Below are 10813 nucleotides of genomic sequence, written 5' to 3' on the forward strand. Positions count from 1 at the left end.
AATTTAATACCTGTGCGTGAATTGGAATATTTTTTGACGTTGTCAAATTTTTCATATGTCAATGCTTCTACTACGTGCGTTCCAGCACAATCGGTATATTTAGCATTGTAGTAGTTTCCACTCACTTTGGAAGTGATTAATTTGAGTACATTTTCAAAGGATCAGTTTAGTTCTGTTGCTCAACTTTCAATTAATCCTCGTTGGTTAAAACTTGAGAACCTGAAACGAGCTGCGTGACAGTTTCTTCATTGTTCTATTAAGTCCCCATGTGCATTATTTATTTTAATTAAAATACATTGATTTGTGCTTTTGTGACAGAAATTACAATATCAATAGCACAAGAAAATATCTAATATGGTAAGTTAACAGCTAAACCTTTTCTCCGGTAAATGATCTTGTTGCCGACAAAATTTAGGTTGCGGTGAAAACGCACACTTAGCATTTTGCAATATTAATGATTATCGGTGAATATACAGTATCAGCAGGTCATATTTTGTTTTTCTCGGAACCCTCATTGAATAAGGATTATTCAGATGCTAAATACATCGACGGGTTTCAAAAGGTTTATGTTTTGAAATCATTTTTATTTATTTCTTAGGACATGTTGTCGAGACCGGCTGAAGAGTTCGGAAACGATGAAACGCTGGAGCGATTGTGGGCAGCGAAGGCGATGGAGCACAGTGATATCTATTTCAATGTTAGTAACACATTTCTTCATTACCTTTACATAATGCTAACGTTGCTTTGCTGTTGTGGCACTTCTGATAACGCTGTACGAATATTGTTTTCAGATGCTCTGTTCCGTGGACACTAGATGGCTGCAGCTAACGCCAAACGACGACCTCATCTACACACACTTCAAGCAAGACTTCCCAGACATGGATGTATCCTACGTAAACGAAAATGAAATCAAGAACAGCATGAACAAGGCAAAATGGAGAATATTCTGTGAAAAGTTTAAAAACATTGTCGAAGATTACAGTTTTGGTACACTCATGAGGGCAGATGCAAAAGGTGATTATTCAGAAGTAAACACAATGCTTGTTCCTAGAGTTCAGTTCTATGCTATAGAAATTGCAAGAAACCGAGAGAATTTGAACAATGAGGTGAAAAAACGGTTCAAGTGTATGGCTAAACCCAACATAGAGGCTCAAGAACACAGTAAAATTGCCACATAAGAACTATGCGCACTTAAAGGCTAGTTTTGACAAGGAAAGTTTGGTTTTACAGAGTTTTATGTATTAGGTGGTAACATTCACTTTCAATAGTGATTATAATGAACACCTAATTGTGCGGGAATCGAAGACTTGTGATATTTATGCATAAATTGAAGTAAAATTATTTGTATATTTTAAAAAATATGGCATTTTGATGTAAGGGAAGTTCTTTATAATTTTAAATTGTTGTATGTGTATCAACATTGAATTTCTGTAATAAAATGTAATTTCTGTTTTACTAAACCGATTTTTAAAGCAAAGCAGCTACTTGATGATTGTGTGATAGCACTATTCTATGCTGTATACTTTATCCTTTTAAAATACTTTTATGACTCTTCTTGTGCAAACTAGCCTAATTTTACGAAAACCTAAAGCATTCTCAAATAATGATCATATTACAAGTAGTATACTCTCAGTAGTAATAAAGTTATGGTAAATACTGGCCAAATAGGTTTTTACTAGACATTAGCCACCGTCCCAAAAGTGACTATAAAATTAAAATATTATGATGTTTGTATTCCATCTTGCCAGCTTCTCACATTAACTATACGCATAGAATAACATATTCAGCAGTACTATTACATGTAAATCTAGATATTAAAAATGTTCTTACAAAAACAATCTTTAACACTGACATTAAAACTTTTTATAAAGGTGGGCCTGACTGTTTCTATTAAAAATTGTTTTCGTAAAAATCACACCTACCGATTAGTAAGTTTGTGATTGTATTAATTGAAAAATGAATGAGGTGCTCTATTGCTCATACATTTTTTATATTAAAATTTATACTATCATACAAAATGTTTTATTTTCAATTACAACTTTTCTGCAGACTATACCTATTCGAATTTTAATGAGCTTACTAACATTTTGCTTATACCTATCCACAGCCAGATAAAAAGCTGTCCATTTTAGCAACATCTTTAATTTATTTTATTTATCTACTAGCCGTTTTCCCGCGGTTTCCCCACACCCGCGTCCCGTGGGAGCTACTGCCCGCACCGGGATAAAATATAGCCTATGTTACTCGCAGAGAATATAGCTTTCTAATGGTAAAAGAATATTCAAAATCAGTCTAGTAGTTTTTGAGTTTATCCATTACAACTAAACAAAGTTTTCCTCTTTATAATATTAGTATAAATATTATTTATTTGACTGCCTCGTTGGTCTAGTGGTCGCAAGCGTGGCTGCTGTACTTGAGGTCTCGGGTTCGATTCCCGGGTCGAATCGACCCCCACAGAATCGAGCCCCAGGTTTCATCATCATCACCTCGGCCACAGGCCGTCCACTGCTGAACGTAGGCATCCCCCTTTGATCTCCACAGACAGCGGCGGCCCTAGCCATTGCGAGGCTATGTGCGGCAGGTCTATGATGGGTCTATGTGAGGCCCTTTATCCTACGTGAAAAGTATGTGTTGCGAGAGTAAGCTGGTGTTTTGATTTATATAGCTAAACGTCATGTTTGAGGGGAAATGCTCAAGTTAAACAAATTAATAAAATTTTATTTTTACTACAATTTATATTTTAAAGAATCACAAAATTAACAAATATGATCTGATGCTTGCGACTTTTCTTAAGACTAAAATCTTTAATTAAAGCAGAATAATCGAATGAATGAGCAACGTCATTTTCGATCGAAAGAATAGCAAGGGCTGAAAGTCGATCTTGTGTCATCGAATTCCTTAAACATGTTTTAATAATTTTAAGTCTCGAAAAACTGCGTTTTCGATATTATTATTTTATTATTCGAATTCTCAAGACTATTTCGATAGTGGGATAAATTTCAGTTATAAAAATTATTTCCTAATACATATATATTTCAGCGACGAGATAATATTCAGCTCTTCGTATAACTGATTTAGGGGCCGTCTCTAGCTCATGTAGCGCCCGGGTGCAATCATGACCCAAGCGCCCCCTATGTATTGAAAGATTGTGACTTGAGTACTTGAGTAGTTCGAACGTCGTAAATAAGAAAGTTCATACGGAAACTAGGAGTTATTTTCTTGTTAATAAAAGGACTTAAAAGCGGCGTTAACTTTTAGGTTCGGCTAAAAAAGGATGAAAAAAATAAAACAAGAGGAAAGTAAAGCACCCGCGAGCGTAGGTAGCGAGCGCAAAATTTTTGAGCTTTGGGTCACTTAGGTGCTGTAGTGACTTGTATAATAAACAACAGTGCAAGGTGAAAATTTTTGAGTTTTGGGACATAAAAGTACTCTAATCAAGTTAGAAGGAAAGGCCAAGTGAACAGCCGCAGTTTGTTTACTTTAAGGACTCTCAAATTAAACTCGGAATTAAGCACAAATAAAAAGAATCCGTGACTGGATCGAGACACAGGTGTTTTTGTTACTTTGGTGTTCCAACTTTTTGTTAAATTGAGGACTCAAAAAGTAAACGCAGAATGAATTAGAAATATTTTTTTTTCTTGGACCAGATATATATTTTTTAATAATAATTATACCGGTTGGAGGCGACCTGCATCCAGCGTCTTCCGGCAACCTTTATAAGGTCGTCTGTCCACCTTATTGGTTGACTTTCTACGCTGCGCTCACTATATAGTCCGTGGTCCCCAGGGTAATTCTACTGATTCGTAGTCATATAATTTTGCGATCAGAACCTCATTTGGCGCCTTGAGCAGGCGAGAAAGTATTTTTAACTTACTTCCCAAAAAGGTTGTTAATTTTGATGGTTTGCATTTACTAGTATCAGTAGCCATCTTTGAACAGCTGCTGAATAAGAACTGCACTTTTCGCCCTTATTGTGTTCAAGAAAACTATAGCAATGGCCAACTTCCATGTGCACTATGTTTCCAGGGATTTATTGAAAGAAAAGTAAATAAAAAACAAAGTAGGAGTTTTAGTTTTTTTTATTTGTCTTAAAATCTATGTTTACGAGGTCTCCATGGCGGTGGCAGTTTCCTCTGTGTACTTGCCCTTGTCTTTGCCCAGGGCTGCGAGCCTGCCCTTCGCTCTGCGGTCGAGGATAGACTTACGGTCCTTGTTCATCTTTAGCTTGACAATCACGCACTGTGGAAACAAAAAAAATAAATAGAAAATTGGTCAATGTGGTGAGGATTTGGAGGGAAAATGGTAGTTAGTCAGAGCCATGGAAGTGTTTCAACACAACTTGTGCCCCTGTCATGCATTGCAACATGTATGACATAAAAGCACATTATCAGAGCAAAGTTATCATCATTATGAAGTTAATATGGAAGTGTAATCACAGGCCACATTTTGCAAAGTTGTAATCACAGGGAAATGAATCAAAAGTTATAAACCATATTTCAGGCTACAAGTGTCAGTAACTAACTTCAATCACAGTTGTGAAGAATGTTACTTATGAGTAAAAAAAAATAAAAACAAATATGTTACTCTAGCAAAGATTACCAATTCACTTAAAATAACTGTAGTGGTACTTTTCTTCAGAGTTAGAAAGCATACAATTTAGTTTGCATGCATAATTTGATGTTTCCAGTATCAACACAATGTTTGATTTACTTATTGAGATTACAATTATTTAGTGTGAGAACTGTTGTGGTAAACAATAATATACCTTTGAAGGGTGGATGCCCACGTACGCACTGGCACCGTTGGCCTTCTCACGCTGGATCCTCTCGATGTAGACGACAAACTTCTTACGGTACACCTGGACTACCTTGCCGACCTGCTGGCCTTTGTAGTGACCACGGACAACCTAAAACAGAGTGCAAAAATTGGTCAATAATATGTAGTTACCAATATAAAATGCCACAAGTATCATAAGACCCTATTTTGAAAGTTTGGCTTAGTTTTAAGTGGTTTTATTGAGGGGAATTGTAGTATATTCTTTAATGATACCAACCCTAAGCAACCCTGGCAGCCTTTGACCAAAAAGTATGACTGTTGGTCAGATCTCAGTCATTTGTAGACTGCCTCATCTGCAAGTACCAGAATTAACTTACTTTGGAGCTTAGGGTGGCATAAAAGATGAAAAAAATTTCAGCCTCTATACATGTTGTATTTAGGTTAGCAAACAAATTGGTCAAATATCTATATCTTGAAGGTTATCTGGTTGATATAAACAAGAGAAAGCCTTTTCACATGCAGTATGCAAGATTTTCCTCTTTATACTTCCTGTACTTCAACATAAATTATTCACAAATTACATTTTAACATTATGTAGACAGAGTTCCAGTGCATGGTATTTTATAACCTTCCTAATTACAAAACAAAATGAAAAAGGCATGGCATTAACTGGGTTCAGTTAGTGTGCAGTCCTATCAAAATGTATGAATGTAGTGCAAAACAATCAGAGCCTTAGTTCCACCATGGCACAGACTAGCTAACCGCGCCGTAGACTCGTAGGAGAAAACCTCAAACTCGTCCGTAGCACGGCCGCAATCGTCCGTGGTCTAAGAATGGTTTATTCTTCATCATATTGATTCGCACATACAAACATAACCTCGAAACGAACATAAGTTGATATGAAGGAGGTTTAGCAATGTTGGCTTACCTGAACTTCGTCATCCTTGCGGATTGGCATAGACTTAACGTTGAACTTCTGTCTCAACTCCTTGGACAGAGGTGCAGACATAAGCACTCGTCTGATGTGTGAAGGAGCGCTGAAATGCCTCTTCCTGTTTTTCCTCCTTGAGGATGTGACGAGCTTATTGTACTTCATTCTGACGCTCTTCACTGAAAACCCAAAATACCACGTTTTACTTCACAGTTACAAATGTTTAGGTTACTGTTTCCTGCGTGCTAAACGTCAAGTTGCCGCGGCGATTATTTAGATTATCAACAATAACTATTATGAAAATATCCATTGCGTATGACGGGGAATATAGTGTAAATTTACAATATAACAATTTTAGGCACAGAAATATGAACAAATACAAGATTTTCACGGATTAATCAACGTACCCTAAACGACTCGGCAAAGAACCGAAATAAAAAGAATTTATACTAGTGTTGCCAATTCGAGAATCAGTCAATGTAGCTGTCAAACTGTAAACCATTCATTTAAGTAAGAAATAAATACTGTATTGCCTTTTTAAACCAAAAAATAGTGAATAATAAATGTAATTATGCTCTAGTGTTAAAATAAAATACAATCTAATTTATTAAACAATATATTACCTTACAAATAATTGTTAAAATTTTATTACTTGGCAACTTTATAGAATATGGACGGTCAACACGTTTCTTTTTACGCATATCTCTTTTTAAACTATTCTATTCGTGTGAGCCTTACGATTATTTCTTGTTTTTTATTTATTTGTAAACTAAGAAAAAAGTATGGCATGCAATTCTATGATATGACTACCTATTTTCATTATTCCTTCATTTTATTTTACAAATAATACGCATGCATGTAGTATATTATATGAAAACAAATAATCTATAATATAAAAATGAATCGCAAAATGTGTTGGTAAGCGCATAACTCAACAACGCCTGGACCAATTTGGCTAATTCTTTTTTTGTTGTGTTTGTTATTGTCAGGAGAAGGAAAAAAATAGGGTAAAGTAGAGAAGTCAGTTGACTGGAGCGAAGCCGCGGGCAAAAGCTAGTAATATAATAAAAATGAAATGGAGTACAAAATTAGTACTTGGCAGAAATCGAATATGGGGTACAAATGTAGAGCAAATTAGGGACACAATTGAGTACATAAGGAGCACATGAGTATCAGTACATACCTACTATCAATTATATAATTATTAATACTAGCCGTTTTTCCGTGGTTTCACCCGCATTCCGTGAGAACTTCTGAATGTAAAAAAATAAAATATAGCCTATCTTACACGGGGATAATTTCCCAACCGTAAAACAATTTAAAAAAATCGGTTCATTCCTTTTAGTACAAATGAACAAAAAATTGTTTTCTCTTTTTTATATCATTTTTGTATGTTTTACATCGTTACGGGCAGGTCAGAAGTCAGAAGCCAATAAGTCTGACATCTAGTCTTACCACTGCGTATTGGGTTGCCCGGATAATTGGGTTTAGGAGGTCAGACAGTCGCTCTTTGTAAACACTGGTACTCAGTTGCATCTGCTGGTTAGGCTGGAAGCCGACTCCAACATAGTTGGAAAAGGCTCGGAGGATGTGATGTTATAGCGGTGTAAATACATGTAAGTACATATTTTCTCATTGCTCACATAATATCTAGGCTAGGCTATCTAGGCTTCTAGTCTAACCGAGTGCAGATGGATACCAGTGTTTGACCAGTCATCGGTGGCAGCCCAATACCCATTGGTAATACCGGTTTGCACTAGCTTCTGGCTACGGATATCGACTGCCTTTACCGTGCCTTTTGAAGGACGGAGGAACTCGTCATGACAAGATGCTACCCATCCATGGACGGATTGCACTAGAAGTTGCTTAACCTTACGATCGATCGCCTCCTACGGATGTTGCATAGCAACGAGCTCTAATGTGAATAGTATGGTGTGACATACATTTTTATGTAAGGGTATCAGAGACCCCCAAATAAATTATAAATTGAGGAGCGTTTGTAATTAATTCTTAAAGGGAGACTTTTGTCCCAAAGTGGACGTCTTTCGGCTGAAATGACGTAATTAATTCCAAAACCTTTAACACAACATTACTTGCCCATTGTTTAAACCACCAAGTACATCATTTACTTAAATCAATCTTAAAGTCCTGTCCAAGTGCAGTTCCGTGCAAGTTGAATGAAATCCAATTCCGTCCGCAACGGATTTGTTTCATTCATAAACAACCGGAATCGTTTCAGGTCGCGCTTGGAGCGAGTTACCGGCGATCGGAAGATCTGCTTTCCGCAACAATATTGCATCTTGCTCAACGAGTTTGTATTAAGGTAAGTACTGTATTAAGTTAGAGGTTTTCCTTTTAAGGGGAATGGAGAAAAACCACTGGAAAAGTCATGTGGATGTAACAGGATCATGTTGAGAAACTATTTGTCTATCCAAGATGGATCAAAATGATACAAGCCAAGTTATATAGGCAATCATTTTTTTTTCCACTTTTTTGAACGTGGTGCTTATCCTAGCTCAAAATTCTGGAACAACGGTTCACCTAATATGAACCAACCAAACGCAAGAACATAAATTGTGTAAAATGAGGAAGGAAAATAATCTACCGCTACATCGAAAACCGGTTAATGAGGCAGATATATTCGAATCACGTCGTAACGCAAGAAATATCCATATCTTAGCCCTATTCCAGTTTGAGGGTGCAAACGATATAAATCATCTGGGACCTCATGACACTAAAGCCCACGTCCGTCTCAATGTTTACAGTAATTGTGTCGCTATCAATTTACCTACGACCTTGTGACCTCTGAGTTGGCATCGGGTGGCATCGGCGTGCCCAAGCCCAACCCGGCACGGTGCGTGGCCGACTAACAAAACAGAGGGAGCTAGTTGCCCCCTGAACGCATGTCCGAGCCTGCGCAGTCCGCGCACGTCGCCCGGGCCTTTCAGTGAATGAACTGCGGCCGCGGGGAGCGCACGCCTGCCGCCCGCCGACCACATCGGACCCCAAAGAGCCTGATATGAGTGACGTTGAGTGCTGTGTGTAGTGATAGTGTGATGGTACGCGCGTGAGTGACGCTATGGCCGCGCGCTCGCTGGAGCCCGGCCACCACCGACTATGTGCGGCGTCGTAGGTAAGCGTTACCCGGGCTTCAAGGTCACCCCGTAAACAATTCCCTGGTGACACCCTCCAGTTTCCACACCATGCACAGATCTCTGCCATTTTGATTGCTGAGCATACCCTGAGATGACCTGTGGTTGTCCCGGATTGTTGCTAATGACTTAATGGCAGACGATCCCTCTCAACTCCCCACGTTGTGTGCTTTCACGTTCGTGTAGTCGCCTGAATGTTGTAACTGAAGTGTAAGAAGATGACACCCTTAGTTATTTACCAACGCCCATTAGATACAGCGTCCAAAAGGCTTTCCAAACCTTTTTAACCTAAAACTGAAACGCCTTTTTGAAGTGAAATTACATGGAAATCGCAGGTAAAATGTAAACTGGAGCATTATTCAATTTATCGGGTACGTTAATTAGAAAATCACACAACCCTTGCTGTCACGTAGGTAGGTAGTATTAATTAGAACCGTCGCTGCGATCTCATTAACTGACACGGTTGCGAATCAATGATCGCCAGAAGCCGTCGACGTGAAGTGTGGAGAGATTGGATGCTGTGGGGCCATCACACACTTCGGAAGGCTCTTACATTATCTTTTACGGCGAACGTGATCTTGTTACCGATACACACCAGGGATATACATACACTACTTACTGTACTTCAGTAAGTTGGAGGACGAAGTTGTGTGGACCAGACAAACTTTGAGAATTAGATTGCTTGGGCTGATATTCTCTTGTTATGTCATGGTCCTGTATGAAAGTCTGTTAAAATCTGTGGTACAGAAGTTTGTGATTTATTTACTGGTAGACCCCAAATAACTTGGTTACAGGACAGAGCAGGAAGATATATGTTCTATGGGAAATTAAAGTAGGTATCTATTTAGTTTTAAAGCAAAAGTCATTTGTAACCTTTAATGAGCTTGTGGCATTTTTATTGCTACAAGCTCATTATAACTCAGAAAAGCTTTCAGGCATCGATAACACTCCAAATAAGAAAAACATCAATTAAATTCATTCAAGAAGTTTTCGCAATCATGAATTAAATACATAAATTAAAACGTAAAAATGTTTTATGATACCATCTGTTCCATAAGAAAACGTCTGACTACGAAACGATTCATTGTTATTGCAAAATATGTAGCAGCTTAGATCAGGACATCCACCCACAAAATATAAGATAAATCGCTTAGTTTTTCTTCTTAACTTTTCTCACCATTTTATGAAGACCCATCTACTATTTCCTTCACATATTTTTTATTCCCAAATACCTACTTCAAGATACGCCTATAAAATAAACACCCGTTGACATGGTTTTCATTTGACGAAATCGAATTTCTCGTACCTTAATATTGAGAAAGATATATTGGGGCTCAATTTTATGATCGTTTTGCTTCGACTCGTTTCTGTATGGCATCCTCACTTTTTTTACTACTTATATCTAGACCTTTTAGCACGGAAACTGGTAAATCTCGCTTTGTGCGAACATTAACTTGACCAGTAGATAATAATTAATGCATTGTTGACGATGAAACTTTCAGGAATTAACTCTGAGAGGAATTTATAATGAGCAAGGAATATTGCAATTATTTAATGCATGAACAGGAAGTATCCAAGAATATTATTTCTGATACAGGTCTCTATGGACTCTCCAGGCAAAATTTAAACTGGGAACCTAGCGTTGTCAACATAAAGTTTTTATGCTTGAACACTTAAATCGCCACTTAGGTAACTCCTAAAACCGTTTTTGTCACTGCGTTAAACTGATTATAATAGCATCACATTTTAAATTGTTTCATTCAAAAAACGATTCCCACCATTATAAAAATCGTTGTATCTTCCAAAAAAGTAGGGGACTTTTTCACCTGACAGGTTTATAGGAACATTTTGAGGTTAACTTTGGTTTTTCCAATTCCCACATGAGTCCAACTCATTAGCAACATTGTCTATGGCTCAATCAGTCGTTTCACAGACCAATTGGCTCACGGCGTAC

General features: G+C 37.5%; 2 protein-coding genes across 2 annotated transcripts; one reads left to right on the forward strand and one right to left on the reverse strand.

The window, feature by feature from the left end:
* Positions 1–184: 184 nt before the first annotated feature.
* Positions 185–2013, forward strand: LOC124633997 (protein PBDC1). Its single transcript, XM_047169390.1, has 3 exons — positions 185–357; positions 599–697; positions 792–2013. The coding sequence occupies exons 1-3, from the start codon at positions 355–357 to the stop codon at positions 1176–1178; spliced, it is 489 nt and encodes a 162-aa protein (XP_047025346.1). The 5' UTR covers positions 185–354; the 3' UTR covers positions 1179–2013.
* Positions 2014–4061: 2048 nt separating this feature from the next.
* Positions 4062–6222, reverse strand: LOC124633919 (60S ribosomal protein L26). Its single transcript, XM_047169290.1, has 4 exons — positions 6115–6222; positions 5705–5886; positions 4766–4906; positions 4062–4239 (listed from the first exon to the last, which is right to left on the reverse strand). Exons 2-4 carry the CDS (start codon positions 5870–5872, stop codon positions 4102–4104), a joined length of 447 nt encoding a protein of 148 aa, XP_047025246.1. The 5' UTR covers positions 5873–5886; positions 6115–6222; the 3' UTR covers positions 4062–4101.
* Between the last annotated feature and the right edge of the window lie 4591 nt (positions 6223–10813).

This window comes from Helicoverpa zea, chromosome 10 (assembly GCF_022581195.2).
Source record: "Helicoverpa zea isolate HzStark_Cry1AcR chromosome 10, ilHelZeax1.1, whole genome shotgun sequence".
Taxonomy (NCBI): Eukaryota; Metazoa; Arthropoda; class Insecta; order Lepidoptera; family Noctuidae; genus Helicoverpa; species Helicoverpa zea.

What these genes read in the sequence shown, in the direction of transcription:
- LOC124633997 (XM_047169390.1), top strand. An exon ending in ACAGTGATATCTATTTCAAT is followed by an intron (nt 698 to 791) that starts GTTAGTAACACA and finishes TATTGTTTTCAG; the next exon opens with ATGCTCTGTTCCGTGGACAC.
- LOC124633919 (XM_047169290.1), bottom strand. Translation starts at nt 5,872, where the DNA reads ATGAAGTACAATAAGCTCGTCACATCCTCAAGGAGGAAAAACAGGAAG. An exon ending in GCAAGGATGACGAAGTTCAG is followed by an intron (nt 4,907 to 5,704) that starts GTAAGCCAACAT and finishes ACTCTGTTTTAG; the next exon opens with GTTGTCCGTGGTCACTACAA. An exon ending in TGGGCATCCACCCTTCAAAG is followed by an intron (nt 4,240 to 4,765) that starts GTATATTATTGT and finishes TTGTTTCCACAG; the next exon opens with TGCGTGATTGTCAAGCTAAA.